The 27,342-nt window shown below is 45.5% G+C and overlaps 1 protein-coding gene across 3 annotated transcripts; it reads right to left on the bottom strand.

Moving 5' to 3' along the window:
* Positions 1-2,781: 2,781 nt before the first annotated feature.
* On the bottom strand, positions 2,782-27,342 carry LOC121591168 (long-chain-fatty-acid--CoA ligase 3). 3 transcript variants are annotated; one of them, XM_041911616.1, is made up of 10 exons: positions 27,121-27,342; positions 12,634-12,823; positions 8,579-8,714; positions 6,359-7,004; positions 5,917-6,251; positions 5,698-5,837; positions 5,439-5,611; positions 5,091-5,354; positions 4,747-5,022; positions 2,782-4,664 (listed from the first exon to the last, which is right to left on the bottom strand). In XM_041911616.1, the coding sequence occupies exons 3-10, from the start codon at positions 8,711-8,713 to the stop codon at positions 4,510-4,512; spliced, it is 2,124 nt and encodes a 707-aa protein (XP_041767550.1). In that variant the 5' UTR covers position 8,714; positions 12,634-12,823; positions 27,121-27,342; the 3' UTR covers positions 2,782-4,509. The 3 variants fall into 3 exon arrangements, with proteins under 3 accessions (XP_041767550.1, XP_041767548.1, XP_041767549.1); XM_041911614.1 differs by lacking the exons at positions 12,634-12,823; positions 27,121-27,342 and adding an exon at positions 12,013-12,626; XM_041911615.1 differs by lacking the exons at positions 12,634-12,823; positions 27,121-27,342 and adding an exon at positions 9,248-9,461.

Raw genomic sequence — 27,342 nt, 5'->3', positions numbered from 1 at the left:
GTTTTGTTGTGCTCAATTTTCACCGAGCTTCTTTTATGGGCTTTAACAGACATTTCGACGCAGAATGAACCATTTCCCAAAGCATCAAAGCTGCCCGAATTCAAGTGCCCACTGGAAGTGGTAGAAAAATCTCATTTCATTCCTCAATCCACCCTTTAATGGTGGCTTAATTTGCGGTCGTTAAACATCAAACGTGCTAGCGGGCGGACAAACAGGCTCGGCATCGAAAAAGGAAAAAGTGCCGTCTGCTGACAACCATGCCAACGATGATGATGATCCGCTATGGTGGTGGTTGGAAAATTGTCCCAACCAGATACGCACACAATACTGTAACTGTTTTCCACAATGCCCGTTCCATTGTCACCGCTATCCTTCCGACCGGCCAGGGATAATGAAATTGTGTTAAGCAATTACCAAACCGACGCATAATCTGTGCCGGACGCGGCCGCCAACAGTCAATTAAAACCATAACCGCGCCATGTACACCACCACCACTGCTACTGACGCACGGCATACAGCGGGCTTTGCATGGGGCGTCCCAACTATGATGTGTACTTCCGGGAGTTTTGCAAGCAAACACGTGGTCAAGCGGTTGTAAGCGCGCAGCGGTCGGTTGTCATCGGATCGGTTTCAACGGTTAGTGTCCCCATCCATTGGTGGATGAACAATCGACAGCCATCGCTTTAATGTCGTGATTTGCTGCTGTTGTTTTGGTTGTTGTTGTTTAGCAAACTTGTTCTGCTGAAGCTGTACATCACAGGATTACAATTGTATACGATTGCGAGGGAAATGTGTTTGATGCCTCACTACAAACATCGCAACACGATGCACGATGTTCGTTTTATTGTAACATTCGATTGAGACAAGCATAATGAACGATATTGTTTATAAAAGCATATAGTTGGAGATGGAGTTGGAGAAAAAAATGGAATAATTGATACCGTTTGCTATATCGATGAGATAGAAAATATAATGGAATACTAAAGCATAGCAAAAACACGTATAGCAAACCATTGAAATTTAATATATTTTAACTTAATATCATCCCCTTTCATATTTATCGCGCTACCACGTTTTACATTCATTCCATATAATTACTGAACAAAAACCTGTACATAACTAAAGTTTTTTATTAATATTAATAACGCTCACTGTCACATGGAAAAAAAAAATACTTTATGTAGAAAGGAATCAAATATAAACAAAATAACACTATTTATTTATCAACCTTTCTTACGACTCCACCGGGTTTTACATGACACCCAAACAGTTTGTCCAAGCATTTTTCATAGTGCGATGCTAGTGTCACCTTGTGGTAAACGATGCAACTATTTAGCTACTGACAGTCGTGTGTAGATGGCGCTTTTTGAGGGTTTAAAATTCGCGTGCGAATCATGGGGAAATTGTACTGCTTTTACGTTTTTATCTAACTTTTAGTTGATTAAATTAGTTTACAACCCGTAACGATTGAATATTCGAATCAAGAAAAAACTATGACTTGAAAGGAATTTATGGATGAAAATAAGAATAGACCCAAGCCGCATGATATTTACTGAACTTTATTGTTTCCTGGTGTCGTCCAACGCCGAGCCGTGCTAGCTTTTCTCGTTGCATTTTTATGTGTTTTCCCTTCAGCAACAGCCTCATACACTCCTATACCCTAATCAGACTCTCAATGATCGCACTCACTCATCACTTAACAACTCGTCCTTCGCCACTTCGTTCGTGTCACATCCCACCATCCATCAATATGCTGCGGTCTTGCTTCCACCTCGCAACCCTAAGTTTTACCCCCATTAGAACATTATACATTATTAATGGTGTCCCATGCCTGCGTTTATTATATATTATGACTTAATAATTTTACCTATGCTAAACTCCCTTTCCCAATATGATCATTAAGTAAGATTTGTTTTTACTTGTGGAGCTAACTCTATAAATATAAGCCGTGTTCGTACAAGCGGAACCGTTAAAATGTGACCCTTGCTGGAAGAGTAGCAGCAGCAAGTGAAATCAACACTAAATGGGTGGAAAAGATAACAAAAACCACAAAAAGTATTCTAACTTTGTCTGTAAGGTACAGTTTTTTACACAAGGGCCACGTAACACATCTGATTTTATTTGCGAATTGAGCCAGTGGAGCAGGCCCATCATCATCGCGCGTTGACTATATCTCCCATATGTACACTGGATTGCAGATTGAATCTATTTATTTTCGGTTGCGCAGAAGTGGTGCTTACTACTAACTGGGCCAACTGTAATGCGCGATTCACGCTTCGGTTAAACCATAATTAGTTTTACATACGATTTATATCGTACGATCCCCCTAAAATCAGATGCTAACAATTTACTACGCTCTTTTGTCCACCAATAGATAAATACGGTACCCGTTGCAGCGTCCGGAAGGTTCTCATTAAGGGTTATAAGGTTGGTTATAAAGTTGTTGAATTATGCTCCAAATTTAAACACAACTGGCTGGGTTGTTTTGCTTTCATTTCAACTAATCATTCGTTCGTTTAGGACAAAGTTAAACTGTTTATGTATCGCACCGATTTATTTTGTTTCCTTTATCTAAACTACTCTAATACAGTTATAATTTATTACTAATTACTGCTTGTCCTTCTATACATCATTTTCCGCATGGTGTATTGCGTGTACGTGTCGTTGTTTAACAAATGTGATAACAAGCGAAGTCAAAACAACATTGCAAAATAGCTAGAAGACAAAGAAAATTACGGGAAAATAGTAGAGAAGAGAAAAGAACCGCACCAAGAAGGTATATTCGATTTTACTACTTTATTCAAGAGACCCACATCTATCCCCGTCCCTTCGAATCTGTTTCCTAACATGTTCACATCCGCACTTTGCATTTCTTTGATAAGCCATCCTAATGTGTTCTTTTTGTTTTCCAAAAAATATTCCAAGCCCTTGTGTTTTTGGAATTTCCGCATGTTTTCATTAAAGTCGTTCCTAACTACCCTGCCTATACAAACCCCACTCCCTTGAAACAGTTAACCGGAACAATGTTGATCCGAACCATGTTCCGTGTTTTGTTCATCCTGCTAGACGAAAAGGACCCCACCGCACACCATACCACCCCAATGTGGGCCACATTTCGCACCACCCCTCCTCCTCCGACCCACATCGTCGTGCAATTCTGGGCTTCCTTTTCGAAATTCACATAAATATGGTATTTCATTGCTACTATACTGCTACTCCCTACTACTGCTACAGCTACACAGCATCGCATCCCCGCCTTGTTTCATTTCTTTTAGGATTTTTTCCTTACTTTAAAAACAAAATTGCAACGAAAAGTCAAACCGTCTCTTAATGTATAACAAACTATTCGATTGGCATCTAGTGCAGCGGCACACCAACGCAAAATGGTAGAACAAGAACGCGACTTAAAACGAATGTACATTGAAGGAACATACACTGAAGAAACGGTACACGAGAGTCGCTCAATTGTAATGTTTATAATCGCGCTTTTTTTTTCTTCTTTTTTCTCACACTACGCACGCACACCTCACACATATCGAGGTGAACGAACGTGCAACCGTCGTGCGCTGTGCTCTACCGTACTAAAAAATACAAAACGATAAACTATAGCTAACCAAGAAGTACAGCAAGAAACCGATGACGAGTAGAAAAATGTATATGCATAATGAAACGAAAAAACGATCAAACAAACAAACAAAAAACAATATTACTCCACTCGAAGGTCCCAGAAATACGACTAGCCACGTGGTGGGTGCCGCACTAGCATTAGCATTACTTAAGAAACAAAACTTCATCTTGTCGGCTTTATCTCTCTTACTCTCTTTCCCTCTCTCTCTCACATTCCCTCTTTGCATCTCCGCAGGTGCATTTTCCCCCTTCTTTCCTCTCGAATGCAATTCCTTTCCATCGGTAGTGTGTGAAATGTTGCTTTGCTCCTTGTGTTCCTCCGCCCCTGCTTGCTTGAACGTCCAGCGCCACAGCTTGGTAGTAGTAGTAGTGTTGCTTTACACTTAGTACCCAATGTACAATCCATCCACATGGTTCGGAGGATGGATATGATGGGTGTGGGGAGGATTGGGAGATGATGTCCTTTTCAACTAGTTCGCAAAATAATTCCAGTGCTCTGCCTCTGAGCGAAAGGAGCACGAGAAGAGCGCAAACGCGCTGACGGAGAACCAGGACCGGAGGGGGTAGGTGTTGGTAAGAGAGCGAACGAAGAGATCGAAGCGATTTTGGCGCCCATCGTCCGCGAAAGCTCACGCACCGGCTACGGGTGCGACGACGATCACGGATCTTATGCGTAATGCTACTTTTAGAGCTTGCTGTCTTTGCGTTCGTTATATGTGAATAATTTCTACAGCCTTACGTACAAATCGCGCTTCTTCTTTCTCTTGGTATGTTGTGTGTATGGTTTGTATGTCTGCATGCGCGCGTTGTGGGTTGCTGTGTTTTTTTGTGGAAGTAGTTGACTGTTGGTGCTAATATAGCCGGTGCCACCAACAACGCAATCTACGACGCGTACATCTTGCTAATTTCGGCCTGATACCGTTCCTGGATGTCTTTGCGCTTCAGCTTGAAGGCGGCCGTCACCAGACCCATATCGGGCGTCCAGATGTCCTTGCACAGGTGTACGGCGGCGGGAATTTCGCTACGGTGCAGTTTGCCTGCAGAACAGAACACGGAAAACAGGGTAATTTAATAATAAGTCACACTCAAAAGCACACCACCATCGCCCACAACACGTACATTTACGACCATGGTCAGCCAGTTCTTGCAGTACGGCCTTTTCTAGCTTCTTGTTGTCGCACAGGTCCTCAAACTCGACCCCGCGAATGTCCAGCCGCTCTGCGATCTCCTCCAGATGTTTGGGATTCGGCACAACCAGCGCCACAGTGTACTGCTTCGTGGAGTCACCGTACACGCAGATGTTTTCCACCACGGGGCATGTTTTAAGTTCCGATTCCACCTTGCCCAGCGACACATATTCGCCCGCCTGCAGTTTCACCAAGTCCTTCTTACGATCTGTAACGTTTAAGTTGTTCTTAATATTCCGCACAAAGAGCTTCTAAGCATTGCTGCGCTGCACTTACCAATAATCTTAAGCGCACCATCGGGATGGATTTCACCCACGTCACCGGTACGGAACCATCGCTGGCCGTCCTCCTCGAAGAAGTCTTCCTGCGTTTTGCCAGGGAGTTTGTAATAGCCCTTCGATACGGTTGTACCACCGACCACGATCTCGCCCTGTGGGTAGGGCTTATTCGTGACCCGATAGTTTCCTTCCTCCCAGTTTATCAATCGTATGTCATTGCTTGAGGACGGTGCACCGACTCGGCTGTACTCCATGTCCCATTCTGCAAGCAAACACCCCGTGTGTCGTTAGTTAGCGCACTGTTATTTGAGGAAAGGTGATAGACGAAGCTCAAGAAAATACGTACTGTCCATTACTGCCGCTCCGGCAGTGGTTTCCGTAAGACCGTAACCCTGGATCACATCGACGCACAGGCATAGCTTAATCTGTTCGTGCGTATCCGGTGCAAGTGGAGCACCACCGGACAGTACACTGCGGATACGTCCTCCGAGCAACTTTGCGATCTTCTTGAAAAGAATCCTGAAGGACGAAAATCACAGTAGGCGGATGTTTAGTACACGACATACGTCACAACACAGTAGGGGCGCGTAGCAACCGTTACTTACTTGTCCATTAGCGGTGTCTGGTAGCCACGAGCAGTCCATTTCGATTTGTAGTTGTACGCGAACTTGAAGAACGCTTTCTTCATCGGTGCTTCTGCGTTCACCTTGTCGTTGATACCCTTCGAAATTCGATCCAGGATGAGCTGGCGTCAGAAGGGAAAAAAAGATAACCGATTGGTAACGGCGGCCGATTCTGTGTTTCTCCGTACCAACAACACTTACCGGTACCGAGGTCATGCAAGTCGGTCGTAACACTGACGCATCGCCCTTGCAGCCCTTCATCACCTTGCTGCTCGAGTCGATCAGTGTGAGCGGTGTCGAGTAGCCGATCGGTACGCCCGTGAGCAAGCACACACTCTCGGCCAGCAGCTCAAACACGTGCGCCAGCGGTAGGAACCCAATCAGCACATCGTCCGGATAGATTTTGAAGATATCGCAGAAGTTCTTCATCGTGCCGATACAGTTGGCGTGCGACAGCAGGACACCCTTGGGCGTACCGGTCGAGCCGGACGTGTACATGATGATGGCGGTGTCTTCAGCGACCGGCGGGGATCCAGCTGTAAAGCAATGCAAATATTCGTGAGTAAACTACACACACACACAGACACATCCAACCCGGCATCACCACCAACGCTTGCTCTGCATTGCGCTGCCTTACACTTACGGATCGTGCTCGTGTTGCCAATCTCGATCACCTTGCTGAACGGGATGATTTCCACGCCCTCCTTGAAGCCGGTCGTATCGGTCGGGTGCAGCTGGTCCTCCATGAAGATGATTTTCTTCACATTCGGCGTCACGTTCAGTACGCTCTTAAACTTGGGCAGCAGCTCGTGGGACGTAATCACGGTCGTTACCTCCGTCTCGTTGATACCGTGTGCCACACCGTCATCCCCGAGTGTGGCGTAGATCGTCACCACCGGCATGTTCTGCTTGAAGCAACCGTGCGCCGCAATCATCCATTCGGCCCGCGTTTCGGCAAAGATGACGATGTTTTGCTTCGGCTCCTGGCCCAGCTCGCGCAGGCCGCGACCGAAGCAGGCGGCCGCGTGCTCCGTCTCGATGAAGTTGCGCCACACGTAGTCGCCCATGCGGAACTTCTTGAACATCCGTCCGTTCGGTTGCATCTCGTCCTCCTCGCCCAGGATCTGGCGCGTTCCGATGCACCGCTTGGTGGTGTGCACCTTCGTAACGAAGTTGAACATACGCTCGAGCGTGTCGATGTTGTTCTGCATCATCTTTACGTGCATCTCACCGGGCGAATCGACCGACCGGTACGTGATCGAGCTGCTGTCCTGCTGGATGATCTTGGCCTGTAAGAGAAAAGGGTAAAGCATATTAGTACGATGCCGATAGAACAATGAAGAATGAAAGGAAAATGGGTTCAATTAGTTTGAGCAAGAGTGTAACAATTGATCGAAATCGCATTTTTACACAATGGTTAACTAATTCATACCCTGGTTAATTAATACAGGTCTCGTGGTACAGCCGAGAAATCGCACTACTTAACAACATGCCCGTCATGAGTTCAAGAACCAAATGGACCGTGCCCCCATACGTAGAACTGACTATCCTGCTATGGGCAATCAATAAGTAACTGAGAGTCAAACCGACTTGAACCAATGGCCGACAACGGTTGTTGTGTAAATTAAGAAGAAGAAGAAAAAGATGATTGATTCATTATTCTATATTGAATTTTAACATCACAAGTGCACTGTATGCATCCAACCATTCTGCATAATGCCAAAGGTAACCTCGTAAACATGATCTAACCATTCCGCTACGAGGAAGCAAACAAACCATTTTCCTTATCTAGCGCGTACAGATCTTCTGATCAATCATCGACGTCGGCGCGGGCGAGTAAAACCCATCCGCGAGCAGGGTAGTGTACATTAATGCTCTCTGCACTCCGTTCTGCTGCAAACTTCCACGCTTGAAAGCCCCCGAGGCATCGCAAGGTTAAGGGCTTCCGACAGGGAGAAAGAAAAAAAAGTATCGACCGATGTAGAAAAGAAGGTACAACCTAACCCCCAAGGAATTGGTTCCTTCCTATCGCCAGCTGCCCTATGAATATAGATATTTATAAAAAGCATTACCCTTCGAATGCAGCTAATTTTGCTTCATCCGAGTTTTACCATGACCATGGCCATACCGTTCGCACATGCACACCTGTTGCACCTTAGTGCACACCGAAACCCCCACCCCTTCCCCGCATCCATGTTAGGTGGTGTTATATTCGCATCCACACAAACAAATGATGATTTGCTACCGGGGTTGCTCAACACAATGTGGCAACATTTTCACACAATTCTTCGCTTGTTCTTTCTCCTGTTTTACTCTGCTGTGCCAAAATTGTGATAAGCTTTCGTTTCATCCACCCAGCAGCAGCAGCAGCAGCAGCAGCAGCGGTATTAAAATCCTCCTCCAACTCCACAATGGTTAACACGAGCGCGCACACGCGTGACCCCACCTTTTGGGCTACCGAAATCCAGATAATACTGATTGTGATAAGCGCACACATGCGTCAAAACAATCATTTCATACCGACATACCAAAAAAAAAACAACAGATCAAAGTTCTGCTTAATCTCTATGCAGCATACCCCTGAAAGGCTTACACACAGTTGAGGCAGCAGTGCGCACGGAAAAGCTTCAGAGCCTATGACGTTCTTTTTTGCGAATCCCAAGCTTGCGTTGTTCCGATAGCTACTCTAATCCTTTCTACGTTACAATCTGTGCTCGCACTGTTGACGATAACAATATGCGTTGGAGGTGGAGACGGTAGCAGGAAATGAAATTGAATTGAAACATGCTCTCGGAGACAAAAAGGGGATTTCGTAAATTTGGTGAAATAAATAATTTCACACAGTTTAAATGCGATTCCTTACCTTCACCCGGCGGGCGAGCTGTCTTCGCTTCCAGGGTCGCTGGATGGCCAGATAGATCGGCATCGTGATGATGTCGTACACCATCGTGATGATCTTGATCGCCCCGATCGCCGACTGCACCCAGACGCTTTCCATGCTGAAGAGGGTTGGCACGTTGGTAATAAATAGAACAGAATCTTATTAGTGAGTTTCTAATGTAAAACAGAGTAAAATGTATCCTAACAGCAATGCTAACGACAAAGGGAAGTATGAGTGACTACAGCAAATATTTAAATAACGTGGTCCTAAAGCTTCTAAAGAACTACTACCATGCATTGTTAATATTTTACGATAAATTTATAAAATTAAACAGTAATGTATGGTTTGTGAATGATGAAGAATGTGCACAGTCGTCTGTGTTGCCCGGTATTGACTAGCCAATCTGCTCTTGTAATGTGTATCCTACACAATAGCCCACATGACGACAGTTGCGATCAACAGGTGATTAATTTCATTATATCCATAGTTCCACTTCTATCCACATTTCCTGCTAATTTATTTTCCTCCCTATCTTTCAATCCACTTTCCAAAGCACAACAAACACCCACCCGTCTATCCCTCCTTTTGACCCTAAAGAATCGATCTTTTTTGTTCTTCTCTTTGTTTTTTGTAGTCCACCATAACTCTTACTCTTTCTGTTTGTGAGTCATCGCGATGTCCTGTCGGCTAGCCTGGGGAAGTGTAACAACGTGCAACAGCGATCAAAACACAACACAGCAGGGCAGAACAAGCACTGGACCGGCACACGAGAAACCGAAGCGGATCGATGTCAAGAACCACCGCACTGTAGCGTGTAGTAGCACGAACTGAACGGTGGACCGGCACGGTCACAAACATAAAAGGCGTAACCACCACCGGCAGCAGCAGCAACAGCACATGGGCTCAAGAAAACGCACAAAAACCAAAGACGTAGTAACAGCGGAGCAACAACTACTACCAGGAAAAAGCCTGCAAAGGAATCGCGCCCTTGGTGGTGGTGTGCCGGCCGGTTAGGATATGCCACGGGGGAAACCTCACTTATCACACCAATCTTATCTTGCCAACCAACACCCGACCCCGAGAAGACGACGAATACGACGACAACTACGACGAGAGCGACAACATTCTCATATCGGGCTTTCTTTCCCCGGCTAGTATCCTACCGGCGCGTTTGGTTAACCTTGGTTGTAAATCCCGAGCACAGGTTTACGCACATCATGATAAAAGTCCGCTCAACTGCCGGTCAGCCAGATAACTCCATGGGAGAGAGAACGAACCGGACAATGTTTGAGTTTTTGGTTTTGTTTTACTCCTAGCTTCTAACCATGCATTCGCACAGGCACTGCAACACACAGCTGTATCCACCCCGTAGTAACCGCTCCTCCTAACGGCATAGATGCGTCAAAACGGAATCCGCAGGTGGTGGTTGGATGGCTTAACAGGTTGCACCAAACTCTCACATGCACTACCCCCAGGACTTTCTGCCACCTTTGACTGTGAGCCACCGATAAGATTACCACACATCTCCACCGACAATAATCCAACTCGACCACCCGATAACGGTGAAGAGGGCGCATTAAAAGTTTATTGATGTGTGGGATTTGCAAATCTCCGCCACGAGCTTTAGGACGGGGAACACGATCGTTATGTAAGGGGACCGGGGGTCCAGTGAATTCCCAACTCCCCCTCCACCTTCTGCGCTAGAGCTTATCGTGATCGTCTCCCCGCACCAACCATCACATATCACCAGATTTCTGGGACTGCAATTGCAGATTGAAGGTGTCATAAAAGTGAAGCTTACTGGTCTGTTTTTTTTTTTTTTTTGTTCTGCATCGGTATCCCAGAAAGTCTTGCGTTCGGTTAAGATTACGGTAACCAGGGTCGGAAATTGTGATAATTTGCCATTGCAAGCGTGCAACCAATTTCAATATATGACGGTGCACCAGGAACCCTGTGACGTGCCTATGACAAAGACTTGTGAAAAGCTTTGAAATGTTGGACTTTGGAAGCTCTGGAAGTTTATTTTATACGACGAGCCTCCTGAGAAACCCATTTGTAAGCTAATTTTGAACGAGAAATGTAGCTCGAACATATTTATTTCTTCGCTTTCCTCGTTCGATTTCTTATCGGTCACCGGGGCGTGCGAAAGACTGAACCAGTCCCATTCCTCTTTTCAATCCTACCTCTCTTTATCTTCTTTTCTGAAGCAAAGGGAACTATTAACAACATGCGTTTACCTCTCGCCATGTGGACTTTGCACCACGCCACAAGTACCAACCATCATAAAAAATACGAAACACATGCGGCGTGTCGAGTACGCGCTCGGATTGCGATAAAGAAATCAAACACACATACACATTCGTGCACACATACGGTGCATTTCCTGTCCGCATGTTATCGGCTATTGACTATCGGGACAGCAGCCGCATTGTTGCTTGCATAGTCTGATCCTCGCGATCCTAACGTAGGATTAATGAGATATCTCAGCACAGTGCCACCACACGCACTATCTCGTAATGTGTCACCCATAGTTTCCCATGACCCGTTCTTTCGGTGTCTCAAATGGTTTCGGGGTTTGGAAACAAAAACATTGAAAATCTACACCGCCAAAGACCTTTGGACCGAACTGTTCTTCAAGTTCATCGATCGCTTTTTCGGTGGCTCAAACACGATAAGAATGCACGCAGCCTGAACTCTCTGTATGACCGAGGTTGATAAGAATCGTCACAACCTAAACAGATAAACGCGAAACCGTTGCGACCACTTCCCACTTTGAACGATTTTGTACACCGATTGGTAGTATACTGTTCGGTATCCATCGAGCAACATGCACGTATGCTGTGACATTCGTTTGTTTTTTGTTTCTGTTTTTTTTTTTTTGGCTATTGTGTTAACGTAATATTCTGCTTAGTTCTAAGTACACCAATACACGAAATTATAATGAATATTGCAAAAGAAAAGCTACGGAAGCCTAACTACCGTGCCCGAATGAACAATTGTTAATGTATACAAACAGAAACGGCGAGTTAGAGAACTGCTTGTTCTTACAGTTTTCTCATTTTGGCATGCATGTTACTGCTAAAAGTAGAGAGACGAAAAGAATAACGAGGAAAGTGTTATGAAAAAAAATAATTAAGAAATCGATGTTAGTATAATACGGCGTTCGATTTTTGGTTAGATTTCCGTGACGGAACGAAAAGAGCGAAAGGATAAATTAGATTAAAAATAATCAACATAGTAAGTAGTCAAATTGAATTTTAAGAAATGATACACAAAAACTCAAATCATTAAAGCGCAACCAAACTTAAACATTGAGGCCACCAGCTGCCGCAACGTCCGCAACAAATTGGCGCAAAAAGCTACAAAGTGAACATACAAGAGATAGAGAGGAGCATACGGTCCTGTGGATTACTTACTTAATATCTTCCTCGATGAACATTTTGACGAACAAAGAGATGTGTTCCTTTTTTGGCCTTTAGACAACTACACAACGTTCCCAGCCACTACATGCACAGCTCAAAACACACGGTGATTGTGAATATAGAATGATAATGTGCTTTTTTGGCTGCCAATTGTTCTTGTTGCCTTTCCTAGCGAAACTCCCAAACTTACTGATCGAACGCTTGCGCGTCTTCTGTAACTCTTAATGAATTGCTACCACCTTCTCTACACTTCGTTGGTACCACCAGTTTCTTCACCAACACAACTAGACCAACTAATTTTTCTGTTCAAATTTCTGCACTGCAACACACAACAAGCAACAAATACGCTCCGGGACGTACCACACACACACACACACATACACACTCAAACGGACGGTGAATTGTTTTGAGCTTCCTGTGATGGGGATGATAATGTGTAAAGATCCGGCAAGGGAAATTCGATGAGCTGATGATCACAGTAATGATCCCCCCCACACACACACACACAATGACACCAACAATAGCACACTATTGTGTATGGCTCCTTCGGTTGATGATATAGGACAGACAAACAACACACGCGGATCGATAACGTACACCCACAGTGAAACACACCCGAAATTGCGCTGGGGGAGACGCGACTTGTTATAAGATTCTAACGTCGGCTCACACGACACGATCGGAGATCTCCGGTGCAGCTGGTTGTTGTTGCCACAAAAATCAGTCTTCTAATGGTGCCGCTGCTCTAGTGATGATGCTGGAGAAGGGACGCACACAGCACAGCACAATTCACGACGTAGGGGTTCTGTGAGGGAAAAAATACAACAAAATAGAAAAATTAGTCAGACGCACGCACAGGTGTAGCCGATCGATAGCTACGAAACAAATGACGCAAAACACTTTGAACGCCGACGAGAAGAGTGTGGAATCGTGTTGCGTGTGAGGGATGAAGAACAACACAAAAACATCAATTAAATGATCGTTTTTGTGTGTTTGTACATGGTCTTTCCTCATTAAATGATCGAATAATCGATGGTTTAGTTATCGCTCAAAAACACACTAATCGACAATGGTAAGCGTACACGATCACAGCTAGCCAACGAATGACGCCAGCGATACGTACAAAGTTCTTATTAATTACTTTGCAAAATTACTAACCCTAGAAGCTCGTTTGACATGCTATCACCCCTTCTCACACCTCTTGCCGACGAGATCGGTTGCAACACTTGACGTCGAAATTGACCTCAAAAGTGACCATCAGCATTTCGGAACCGGTCTCGAATGGATCTCTCTCTCTCTCTCTCTCTCTCTCTCTCTCTCTCTCTCTCTCTCCCTCTCTCTCTCCTCATCTCTCTTCTCTCTCTCTCTCTCGTCTCGTCTCCTCTCCTCTCTCTCTCCTCTCTCTCTCTCTCTCTCTCTCTCTCTCTCTCTTCCGCTCTCTCCTCTCTCTCTCTCTCTCTCTCTCTCTCTCTCTCTCTCTTTCTCTCTCTCCTCTCCTTCATCTCGGCTCTCTCCTCTCTCGGTCTCTCTATCTCTCTCTCTCTCTCTCTCTCTCTCTCTCTCTCTCTCTCCTCCTCGTCCTCTCTCTTCCTTCTCTCGCTCTCTTCTCTCTCTCTCTCGTCTCTCTCTCTCTCTCTCTCTCTCTCTCTCTCTCTCATCCTCTCCTCTCTTCTCTTCCTCTCCTCTCTCTCTCTCTCTCTCTCTTCCTCGTCTCGCTTCTCTCTCTCTCTCTCTCTCTCTCGGGTTTTTTTTAGCAGGGCTTAGATTGAAGGAGTAACAGCATACGCACATGCAAATTGCACTCCAGTTAGAGATAAACAAATCGCAACCTTCCTAGAAACTTTACAGTATCATTAGTTGAATGGCGTAAAGCTGAGTATATGCGAATTTTGGGTTTTGGAGCAATCAGTTTGAAAACAACATCAGTTGACATTACGATAGAGCTTCGAGTAAACTGTGTGACATCAAATGAATTATGCTTATTCGTGATCGTTATCGTCAACACTGGTTTACAATTTATGCACATACACCAGCATGCACGTCCTATGCATCTTTTTCTAGGTCAATTGCATTCAACTTCCTTTGCGACAATTCTATCTCATTGTACACCGTGCGATAATGACTACAATCTGAGCGGCAGACCATCTACTTAAGTCCAACCGACCGACCGACCTCTGGCACAACACTTACATCTAAACCTTGGACTTCCAAATCATGAGAGTCTTATCAGTGATGGAAGTGATACCAGTTTCCTCCTCTTCCACCCCGGGAGGATATACAGGGTTTTCCAGGAGTTATCATAGTTGTGGGACACTTTATTGACTCTTACTTACGGGAAAACAACATTATGCCGAGGGAATTGGACTCTATAGCACTCTTATTTGACAAATCCTAAAGGAATTTCAGTCCAATAAGGATGCCATATAGTCCAATTCCCAACATATAAGGTTCACTTCCAATAAGATAGAGTCAAGCAAGTGTCCCACAACTATGAGAACCCCTGGCAAACCCTGTAAGTTTGTGTCCCCTGCGCTTACACTCTTATCACTAATTCAATTGTTCTAAATGAGCACAAATTGTTCATTCCCGTTGCGATCGGGGGCTAAAGAATACCAGCGGCAGCAGCAAGCGATTGCGATCACGAATCACAGCATTGCCGGTGCCAGTGATGCTATACCAGTGAAGATGCACGTTGCACACGTTGGCAAGTGGGCAAGAAAATCGGGTTGATTTTTGCGCCTTCGTACTGTACTACACACACTGTGCGCTACAGCTCTGGGACAATTACAAGCGGCGCTATGTGGAAGCCTAACACACACATGTACACGGGAACTATTATACCCCCCCCCCCAACTCTCACGGAGCGAGCGTGGTAGTTGTGGTTGTGTGAGATAATTTATCATAATGACCGGGTTGGATAGCAGCCACCGGCCAACTAGCATCACGTGGCACAGGTACAAAGTGCAATCTGGACCTGGACGGGGTGGTTGGACGAAACCGACACAGTGTGCACGAGTGTACAACATCATAGGAACGCGGAGAAGTGTGGAAAACGGGTGAACGGGACATCCGTGCAGGCGAAATGGGTGATGTGTGCGTGACCAGAGACGCTTATGGCCGAGAGCGCACGATCCACGCGTCCAGCACACTAGAGGATCTGTTCCTCGCCGCTTTGTGTCTGTGGCTTGATCAGATTATGAGGGGGGAGGGGGGGAGAGAAAGAGAACAACCCTTATCGATGCGTGCTATCGGGATAGATGTAAATGTAATTATTGTTTCCGATTTAAGTAAATAAAGTAATTTGAGATACGATTTTCACGGCCGTGATTTGCAAAACAAGTAAAAACCGGACAGCATTAATACAACACGTGCGCACTATGTCACGAGGTTTCTGGCGTCGAAGATTCAGGAACAAGCTAAATGTAAGATTTTAAACCGCCATCTTACAGGGTTGGCCACGATTTATTTCCAACATGTTTTTGGTTGCTTCCCATATTTTTTTGGTGTGTTCCGATAGATGTTTAGGCGTTTCCCAGAATTTTTTGGTTCAATTGTATTCATGTCCAATCGAACGATACCAATAAATTATGGGAACAAACCAAAAATTATGGAAACCGACCAACGAATCGTGGGGAACCCTGTATTTGTGCTTGTTTTAAATTTATCAATCGCTGTACGATTGGTTTGAAAAAGGCCTAGCCTTTCATTCTGAATAACAAAAATGAATCACGCATGCTCTTGCAAACGGCTAACTTACAATAATGGTACAAACGGCATTGTTACAATAGCTACAGAAGAATGGGAAGAAACAGGAGCCGCATTCAAGTAAACTTTGTCATACTATTGATACAACATTAGCTCTAACGTTCAGGCACACAATGCAAGGGAATCTACCTAAGGTTAGTCACACCATCCGTTCCTAATGAATCATGCCGTTTTCTTAAGAGACACGTTCTTTGTTGAAGGGGTACACTGCTCGATTTCAATGCAAAACTCTCCTCACATACACACACACAAACAAAGACGCTCTATAGATCAGATTGCTACGTAAGCAATATTGACCAACGATCGTTTTGTTCACATTTAAATGCCTCCAGCAAATACACAAACTAAAAACAATGTAATTATGCTTAGCTAAGCCAATCGTTTTTCCACCGTTCACACATCACCAGTAATTTTGCACCAAACTAAGTCATGCTAAATTAACGAAGGCTGTCCCTGCGAAGTGAAAACGCTTTCCCCTTTAACCCATTTACGGAAATTAATAGGTTAGTAGCGTTACAACAACACTACAAGGATAGCGAGGATACGACAACGACACCGACCGCAAGGATGACGCGGAGAAGGCTTCATAATTAATGACTAAGCCTTACTATACAGTGTTGGTTACACCAGCTATACTTGCTGGCAATAATGTCTGTTGCTGGCTCGGCAGTAACTCACAGTATGATAAACGCCCATCCTTTGTGGCAGAGTAGAAAGGCGCGAAGAAAGCGGCGATGATTGAGTTTCGTTGGCGACTATTGTACAAAAAAACACACACACACACCTTGGAAAATCATTGTAAGTTGTTAAAAAAGGTAGAAAAGGGCTATACAGTAACTGGGTCGTAGTGTTACACACACGCACACACACACTTCATAGTGATTAAATTCCAACCGCGGAGGGGAAGGAAATTGCTGACAGTAAGGATATTTTCCCATAATGGAAACAACAACCATGTGGTGTTCTTTTCTCTCTCTCTTGTTCAATAATGTTGATAGAGAAATTAATAATTGAAACTAGATACTAGATCCTCCTTCCGGTACATTCTGCTAAATGACACGCTGTAACAGTGCAATTGACCCCTGTCCTACGTCTGATGTCCGACGTGATAGAAGCTCACCTCACGTAGACCCTTACAACACCCCTTTGCTGCAGGGCAACGTACAAGGTACACACATGTAGTGTTCGATTCACTGCCATCAGTTCAATCGATCGATCGATCGATCGTGCTATGTGTTAATGAACAAATCCTCCTTCCCTTTCGTAGTAAACACAACCCTAAATCGACCCATTGGCCTCTGGCCGCTTGTAACGCTCGGCGGGCGTCGCTAGCTGGCGCCCGATCTAATTCCGTACGTACACGATGATAGTGTGGTACAAATCGGTTCGGTTCAAACTTCAACCCGGCGGGCGATTAAACACCAATTAAAGCGGACGACGCCATAGGGCAAAAGGGCTAAATGCATCGCGTACAAAGGGCGATAACGGGCTGCACCAGAAGGTAAACAAGATTAGCGCCTTCGAAAGGGGTTTCGGCGTTACATGGCGCATCCGTGTGTGGCCGGGCGACATTCACATTGGATGGTGGTCTAATCATATCTGCCCAGCCAGGTCACTCGTTCGATCGTAGTCCTAGCTCCTATCGGATCCTTTTTGAAGTATGTTTACTAAGCGGAGGCAGATCGAGTTCAAACACAACTACTTCCTGCTTGCAGTAATAAGGTAGGATGGTGGCGACACACATTATAGATCCGCAATTACAACCGCCCCTTAATCTGTTGTGTATAATTTTAGTGCGGATCACTTCATGGCAAACAGGAATCAAAACGGGAAGTTGCAATTAAAGTTCTCTGCAATGGAACGATTTAATTTTAAGTTCCAGTGATACCAGGAAACAGATACAGGAAGTGTCCTTTGAATCCAATAATTCTAATGCTTAACTGAAGAATTGCCCTAACATCATATCACCAAAGAAACGATGCAAAGAAATTACCTTATTAATTGTGAAAAACGAACTCCTCCTAAGATGGAATGTCTTACCACTGTCCGGAATATTCCGGATTCCAACCAATCGGGGTCAGACCAGGGGAATAATATTCAATCATTCATTCAGCGAGCGAGAGAACCAACCTAGACCTTAGTCTCACACTACAGCTAAATTGATTGACAAAAGCGTTTGACCACGCGCAACCATCACTGTTTCGTTTGAAGAAGAAGGGCAGTCTCCGTAGCCTCCGGATGAACTTGAACTTGAAACTTGAGCCGGCCACAATGTTTGGTGCTCGGGTTGGTGGAGGGCGGGGTTTTGCTTTTGTCAATAGCACGCGATTGAGACACATTCAATTGGCCCTCCAAACGCCCCGTGAGCGAGGGCACCCCCGATGTGTTTGATCTGCCTCAACTGTTGACGTTGCTCCTGCTGTCTATTGCCGTCAGCTGATCGAGGGCCCTCTGGGATTGAACTCTGGACCGTGTTTTGCGACATATCTCACATCACACCACAATTGGTTTGTCGTCTTTGTCCAATTGAGCTTTGTTTAGCACAATACACACGCGAAGCCATCATCTGCTTAACGCTTCAGAAGTATAAAGTGGTTCAGATATCGCTGCTTTAAAAGCACACGCACACCCGACTGTTAACACACCAGGAAGAATAACCAACATGAAGGAAGAGATGGCTCTCTTTTTTTTGTTATTCGCGCTGATGATGCAACAAACCGGAATTTCTACTTCCTGTGTATAATATGCGCCTGTTTTTTCGCTCATACAAATCTTCCTCCTCATGTGATCGCACAGCGGGCGACTCACACGCGGACACACGGAATTAGCAAACCAGCGAACGATCTCGAAATCGAACGCCGAAGGACGGCGATTAGCACAGCATCATAATCCATCATGCAGAGACCCACATATACGGCCGTATCAACGCACCGCGTCGTCTGTTGCACAGCCAATTTCGAGGATGGAAACGGTACATTTCGTATTGCTAAAAATAGTTCATTCACCTACCATACCTCGAATGGAACAACAATATTTGATAAGCGAGAGCGAATTCTCAAGGTTGAAACATTAATTTATAAAAGATAGTCTTTTGGTATACATATTTTACGTACTATGAGCCGCAGTCGATGTATTCAAATGCTAAAATAAACATAAAAATGCAATAAAAGCACAATAACACTTCAATGAAATAAAAATAAATTTTAAAATCTTCCCATTTCTCTTATACATTTATCTCTGATCTCTTAAACACAATTGAATAAACGTTAAAAAATACATTAAATTGACTTTTTTTAAGTACTATACTATCTAACCTTCCAAACAAAATTTGTATCAGTCAACCGTCTATAACATAACCACGTGGATATGAATTTTCTTCTCATCCATGTGAGAGACGGTCGAAACTTTCTCTACGCGCTTAATTAAATCGCAAATTGCCGTCCCCACCGGCAGCCAGCCACCAGTCATTAATTGCTTGAGTAATTGTTACGCAGATGAGACTGCTGGTCGGTGGTTTCCTACAGCAGCGACATGAACTGCACAATGATTTTTTTGCAACAAAACCATAACTTCGAGAGAAAAATGTCCTTTTTTCAAGGTGAAAACATTTGACAAAAAAAAGTTCATGTTTCAACTAATTTTATATTGTTTGTTTTGTTCAAAAAAAAAAACCATATAATCCGATATCGCTTTATATCGTGTTGCGTGTGATGCTTTTTACCGAAGAAATCGTTTGATGAAAACAAGAGAAAATCGGCACTCATCACATGTATCGTCATCGTCGTATGATCCGAATGCAGTAGCTCACTAAAAAGAAAACAGGAAAAACGTTTCTTCGAAAATTTCTTCTCTCCAACTTTCACTTTCCATCGCTGGTGCTCATATCGCTCACTCGCCCCGGCAATGTCCGTCCGCATTGCCCACGGGTAGGAAAATCTTGCACCAGATTACGCGATCGCACGGGGTGGTGGAGATGTACCTAACAGCGAACTATCGCCGCACTAATGAGTCTCCCCCAACACACGACGAACGAACGAGGAGGAGACGGGGCTGCAACAACGAAGAGAACGAAGAGAAGGAGGAGGCTGCAGCAATACGCGAGCAACGAGGATCAACCACAGTGTCTTGTCGCGAGGTCATTCGTCTCGCCTGGTACAGCAGCAGATCAACGCGAGCAGCCCGGTTACATCAGTCCCGGCGTTTACCCTCACACACATCCGCTGTCCATCCACACTTTGTCCGAGGGGAGGGGGGTTTAAGTGAAAATGGGTACGAGCGCAATGGTTTTGGATGCAGTAGAAGAAAAATCTCGCCACCGCCGCGCGTATAGATAAGCGCAAGGAGCGCAAACGATAGTGAAGGGGGCACAAAGGGGGCAAGACACGCGAGTGCACTGTGAGAGGTCGAGTCGGGGAGAAGAGCTACACGGCCGCAGTCGGGCCTTTTTTGTGTGCTGAGGTGCTTGTACGCCGTCGCTTATGCGTTTGCGTACGTGCCAAACGATCTTTGGACTCATCGTACGACTGACTGACTGCTGCTGCTGTTGCTGCTACGATCAAACGATCAGAGTCGCGTACGCAAACAGTCTTGTGTGGTGTATTTTGGCGCGTACAGTGAGTAGCACCTCGCTATGACTAGTTACTGTTTAGATAAAACTTTTAACACCTATGTATGAATACCTAATGATTAGCAAGGATCGAATCTTGACAGCCTTATTACATGTTAAATAATATAAACTTTTGCATAAACCCTTCATTGACCCTTACTATTTTGTCTCTCACTGTACAGGTACGCGTGATACGCATGCACACCACCGCGTATGAAGTTACCAACATTGTCTCCATGCCCTCTTTTGCTCGTACGCGCTACATTACGCAATAACGCAATCCTTCGGCTGTATTGATTTGCACGAAAAGGGCGACAGATTTGCCTACATAAACGCATGGAACCGGCCGGCAGCTTAGCCGTTGAACCAATCAAACGCACATACATTCGTAGTACATCGATGCACCGCGCATACCACTGCGTCTACATCCACAGTAAAGAACAATCCTACAATCTTATTCGTCTAGCACAGAGAGAAGCTCGTGTTTTCCATATCATTCCGAATGTGATTAACTTATCCCCTTGTGGCTGTTACCGCCTCTCTTCTACCTCGGGGTCCCATAGCAAGCAGAGAAGAAATTCGTCTCATGGGTTCAATTTGATATTTTAATTTTAGAACACAAACGCAGTTGCATCATCGCAGAAAGCTCGAAGGCAGAGCGCGAACAAGATCGGACGGGCGGGGCGTGTATGCGGTCGTACCGGTGAGCATGCGTGTCCACAAACGATCGTCCAAATCGTCTTCGACAAAACTATTTCCGTTTTCAATTTCCCGCAACAGGACCGTGTGTCTGTCACGTGGAAGGATTTGTCTAAAAACTAAAACAAAATAAGGTAAATTATTTATGTTCGTTTGTGCAGAGAACATGATACATGCGTGTATGCAGCCGCACACTATCAAGCCCCTCGAGCGCATCATTTTAAGAGCCATTAAAAGCCAGAACAACATACCCCAGACCAGACACGACCACGCTAACATGCTAAAACAGGGAAAATGTGTCCATCGTTTCGCAACTTTGTACCGCACCAAGGTTGAATTGGTTGAAGGGCCAGAAGGAATGGAACAAGAGACAGCCGTTGACCAAACAAGATTAAAATGGACACTCTCTCTCTCTCCCTAACCACTGCCTAAGCCACGACACCACACACACTGGCAGGCCAGTCCAGTCAGAGTGGTCTCACATACCTGTCCCCGGCTGATTGCGAAAAGGCTACTTTAAGCTCGATTACCATCACCGCATATCCAGGGGGGAGATGGTCAGGGGGGGGCAGATTTGTCGCCATTAATGGAGACAAAAACCAGTGCATTATGTACCGCGCCTTATGTGTAGCAATGCAAGCCACGTGTTTACGTATGCCACATCAAAACCTAAACCCATAAGGCTAATGATAACAACACACGCTGGCAGCGTGGACAAGAAGCTTGGAAAAGGCTGAAACTAGAACAAATTATATCACGAACGCACACACATACACCCAAGCAACTCACTCTCTGTAGCGCGAAGCCAATTGTCGATTAGATACACTCTGCTGGAAAAGGTCGGACCAATTAGCACCTTAGATAGCTCTAGGCTCAAATGGCATCTTTCCCCCCTTCGTTGGTTAGAGTAGCAGCTTGTGACATCACATATCATCAAAACCTCAACAAAACATGAACAATTTAGCATTTGAAAAATAAATTTTCCTTTCAGGTACAACAAAACCTATGCTAATAAAACTCTCTTACGCAAGTATATCCTACTCGTTCGTTCCATCTTTTAATTACCTTCACTAAAGAGTGGCGTAAAGCAGTAAAACCCCACCGAAAAACGATGGTGGGGGAAATAAATTCGAGCAAATACAATTCCTACACGGTGTACGATTTTTTACCGAGAGAAAGTCAACGTTACGCACGAGCGGGAAAGAAAACTACTTTGGAGCAGCATGCGCGTATGTGCAGTGGGTATAGCGCGACCGTGCGACAGAGGCTTGCGTATTGCTTCCACAAAGCACACAACGCACTGTTGCAGAAGTTGAAGGTAAAGAATACGCCGAAAGAAATACCTCTCCTGCAGGAAAGGAAACAATATTATGCCCATCCGTATGGTGCAAAAAGCATTTTTCTTTCTGCTTGCATGTGCTCTTCCACTCATATCTACAAGACTATGCGTTCTTGCTTACTTCCCCCCCCCCCCCCCCCCTCCCCATTGCCCACACCACACAAGGCGTCCATATGTCCATTCCAGACAGCAAACCCCTTCCGTTTCGATAGAAACATTACCCTCTGTGTTTGGTGTTCCTCAAAGTAAGGGCAACACAAGCCAAGCCAACGCCAGTCATGCCATGCCATTTCCCATGTTTGCCCATCGGTTTTGCAGACACGACCTGGAATGGTGCACTTTTTTGCATTTAAAAAAACGCATCATCTTCCCCAATGTTTCCCTCCCGGCGAGAGTTGTTTACGGCATAAAAAGGGGAGACGCACAGAGACTCATCCCACACCATCCGACCTCCTCCCGCGGTGGACGGAAACTAAGGTGAAGCAAATAATAAATTAAGTCCTTCAATGTCCCTACACGGCCACCAGCCATCGTTGTACCACTCTTGCTTACTACCACGACGGCTCTCGGTTCCATCCATAACCACTCGCACGGACCTTTCGGTTGTACCAGGGCAGGACTGTGGAAAATGGCAACAAGAACGGAAAGAATTCAAAACAACGGAAAGTGAAAAACTGGTTTTAATGGCTCCCGTTCACGACAAGCTTTTGCTTCTTCTTTTTGTTGTGGTGGAGAGATCCTACTGCTGCAAAGCATCATGTTTGGATCCTGCTAGAATGGAGACGATTCGATTCGGCCAACACAACGTTGTCGAGAAGGTCACGTGCTTAAAATAAAACTTTTCAAGAACTATATTAATTTATGTAGTAAAATATACACCACGGAAAGATTATAATAGGATACAGCAAATCAATTCCACTTAGCTTAGCAAAGCAGCAGCTGTGTTGCTTTCCCGTTCATCGAAGAAATCGAACGAAGCTTCTTCCACCGTTAAGGTAAACATGAATTGGCAAAACAACGCTACGAACGGCAAGCTAAAAATCCTCCCTTCCCTCTCCTGAAAGGCTTGTGGAACATTCTCCATTGCGTTGGACTCGGGTTCGGTAGACCATGCCGCGTAATATTGCTTAAAACGCTAAAAATGGCATGGCGACCGGCAATCGAAGCACAGTACAGTGGCAGCAGGCAGCACGCACACCTGGAGGCCGTCGCCTGGATGACACGCTGCGGCATGACGGGTCGCGTTCCAGACCGTTCCAGGGGCCAAGGTGTTTGGGTTGAAGATAAATATTAAAGGGTATAAATAACAAACTAACACACAAATAAGAGCTTATTTAGCTTAACTTGCACACTATACAACCGTTTATTGTTATTGTTTTCATTTTAAGGAGGGTTCTAGTAGCATCTATCTCTCTTTAGACAAAAACTCCTACCCATCAATTGATGACCATTAATTTTGTTTTAAAAAGAATACAAAACCGATCTTTTCCAAACGGATAGAGCGCTTCACAGATTTCAATCGATATTTTTATGCCACGAATCGAGCCGGCTGGATCGGCATAAAGGCAAACCTTGCGATTACCGGAAAGGGGTTGATGATTGCTCATAAACCTGACCCCACAATAACTCAAGGTCGATGGGTTCTTCAAGTTGAAAGACTTTGTTTGCAAGTGAAACTTGCAAGCACAAGGGAGTAATTTCATTACGCCTTGCCTAACACCCAATAAACCCAATTTTCGTTAGCGACCCCTATTGAACGCACCACCATTCACCATAGTATGCATTATAATTGCCAAACAGTAGGAACATGAAACTACTGGTCACAAACTTCCGGTTTGTGTTCGACTGGTAGGACCAAACGTTGCCATCAATATAGATAAAGCACGGCTAGGGTAAGCGACAGTACCCTGTTGGCGGCCATTCTCGAGCGGATTTTAAACGATTTCCATGATGGATACAACAAAAAATCCGAGGTCTTGTGCTGATATGCCTACAAAGAGAGAGAAAAAAGAGAACCGCAATGTAGCAAAGTGGGTTAAAAATGAGGTCGCGTCTCGCCAAACTAACCCACCCAGTCCATTCCGGTTATACTGGGCTAGGCTAGCGGTTCCACCAGTAAACGGGCGCTTTTACCGGACGCCGCCACCGGGTTCGCTACTTAGTGTAGGCCAGTTTGTAGGCCGCGGACAGCCATATTCCGGGCAATTCCTGTGTTCATGCCTGTGCTGAGTTCCGGACTGCAGTCTTTTTTTTTTACTAGTTTTATGAGAATTCGTATATTTTCCACTCCACGCATTGAATGCCCTCCTCAATACTACCTCTCTCTACCGAGCCATAAACAATGCACCGAATGTGGGACACACACACACCGCACATGAAGCTGTCAAAATTGCATTGCCTGGTACACGCCCCCACTACCTTCCCCTCCCGTGCTCCCCTGCCTAATCAAGACGAAGATGTGTTTTGTTGTTGTTCGGTACCAAACACACACACACACACACACACACACATCGGTTAAAGTAGGCCCTGCACCCCACCCACTAGCAAAAAAAAAACAACTGACATTCCCACATAAACACACACATATACATAAGCACAAACAGAAACACTTGCAGAAGCGGTGTCAGGGACACACATCGAAGCAAAGGTACCCAAAGGGTGTTTGGGAGAGAAATAAAGAGAGAGAGAGATAGAGAGAGAGAGAGAGAGAGAGAGAGAGAGAGAGAGAGAGAGAGAGAGAGAGAGAGAAGCGGAGTGGTGTGATGTTTTTGTTTCCGCGCGCGGCCCGGTCCTGCGCCGTAACGTCACACGGCATCGTACGATATTCCGTCCTCGAGCCTCCCTCTTCCCCGGGGCTACACATCCACCCCTCTCCAAACCCCCCGTAATATATTCGCGCGCGCGGACTACGTACTACCGGCAATGTGCAATGTGGTGTGTTTTTTTCGCTTTGCCTCCCAAGGTGGCCAAACACTGCTATGTGTATGTGTGCGGGTGTGACCTGTGCCGGTATAGGTGGCCTTTGCACAATTGCAGAAAGCCGTGCAGCAGCAGCGGCTGAAAGAAAGTACAATATTGAGGCCAGAGCCTGCAAGAAAACACGCGTTTGCGAAAATGTAAGGAGTTTCTGTGTAACACATACACACACAGACACATCTTTTGCTGTTGCGCGTTCAACCATGTCGCGTTACTTTCTTCGCTGCTTCGCGGTGAATGTGGGCGCGAGAGAGCAAACCCCCCTTGGCTCGGGAGAAAGATGGGTCCAACGTCCATCGGACGACGACGGCCTACAAAAACCGGTGCGTGGCCAGTGGCCACCCAGTGCTCTGTAGCCGACGTAGCAGGGAGACGGAAATACACACACATACACATGCACAGTTGTAGTCACCGGATGCGGTGCTAGTTTGTTTGCACCTTTCATGCACCTTTTACAAAACCGACGATCACAACATCGAATGCTACTAGACACTGTGCTGTAGTCTCAGCCTATCAAACTATTTACATGTTTGCCACTTTTAGCCGTTTTCTCGCTTCTTCCTAGACATTCTTCTATTTTTTTTTTTTTTGACGCACCGAGCAAAGTAGAACGACGAAGAAGAAAAGAAACTTGTGAACACACACACACATATAGCACACAGTGCCGACAGACAGTTCTGCCTACTTAGAAACTTGCTCTACCCAACACACAACCCCGGTACAGGAGAAGGGCGGAACGGTGGGAGGGGGGTGGGGGGGGGCTGGTGAATCGGTTCACATTTTCCGGGTGCGCTGCTACTTTGACAGTGGAAAAATTCTTCCTCTTTTGAGGTTATGCAAAGAAGCGCCACGCAGCCTTGGCGATCGATCGGCACACGTCACACACAGGCCGTGTATTGTTGTGGGATGGCGGCGGCGGCTGGGGCGGTGTTTATTTTTATCCAAAAAACCTTCAAGAAACCGTTGCCTCGTCGGTTTCCGTACCACACCCAGCGCGAACTTGCGTTAATTGGATGGAAAATGCGAATCACCAATCCACCCTTTTCCCCTGTGTGCGAGAGGCCGTCCCCGCACAATACCTTGCGCCCGGTTGCGTATCTACCACCACCACCACCGCGAATGGGTCTTCCCGGCCTGACTGCTATGACGACGTGTGGTGATGACGTTTCTCCGATACACCAAACTATGCCGATGACAATGATGGTGGCCGATCGGGGAAACCGTAATCGCAGCAAGCCACGACGACGCACCACACGAGTGTCTTGCTTAAAAAGGCTACTTTCTTCTTTCACCCGTCGAAAGAATGCGATTCACGGCTAAATGCCTGCGTTCCCCTCGCTGCTCTTCCACCTTCTCTACACCAGAAACACACACACACACATGTACACACGCGTCACGTTTTTTTTTGTTTCTTCAAGGTACACACAATAATATTAATTTTGAAAAAACTTCACACCACTTACACAGTCGACGAAAAAAGATATCGCCAAACGGGGGCTTCCTGAGCGTGTCACAGAAATTTTGCACTACTCACAGAGACAGACGACGACGACAACGTTCCCGAAACGCTTCCCACCAAGGAGCCAGTGCTTCTGTGCTGGCTGTCAATCACACACAGCACCGAGAGCGCTTCGAAAAGCACATGGAAAATAATCTTACGGACACAACACATACACACACACGCAACAGAAACACACAGATATATTGGATAACCAACCTTTCTTTTCTTGTTTTCGGGAACAAAAGTGATGATCTCGGGTACACACAAAACACACGCTTTCTCACACACTACACGTACTCACACACACGCACGCCACGTACCAGCAGCAGTAACGATAAACACCAAGAAGCGTACGTTCGTAATCCGTTTTATCGGGGCAATTGTTGCGTCCCTTGCGGACGAATAGATGCGATGCAATGCGGTGGCGAAAAAACAATA

This window comes from Anopheles merus, chromosome 2R (assembly GCF_017562075.2).
Source record: "Anopheles merus strain MAF chromosome 2R, AmerM5.1, whole genome shotgun sequence".
In the NCBI taxonomy this organism is placed as follows: domain Eukaryota; kingdom Metazoa; phylum Arthropoda; class Insecta; order Diptera; family Culicidae; genus Anopheles; species Anopheles merus.
This window is presented reverse-complemented; position numbering and strand designations above follow the sequence as displayed.

Coding starts and splice junctions, on each gene's coding strand:
- LOC121591168 (XM_041911614.1), bottom strand. CDS start 12,035: ATGTTCATCGAGGAAGATATTAA. Junction 7,005..8,578: donor AGCTCGCCCGCCGGGTGAAG/GTAAGGAATCGC, acceptor TTTCTCTTACAG/GCCAAGATCATCCAGCAGGA. Junction 5,612..5,697: donor CAGACACCGCTAATGGACAA/GTAAGTAACGGT, acceptor TTCGTCCTTCAG/GATTCTTTTCAAGAAGATCG.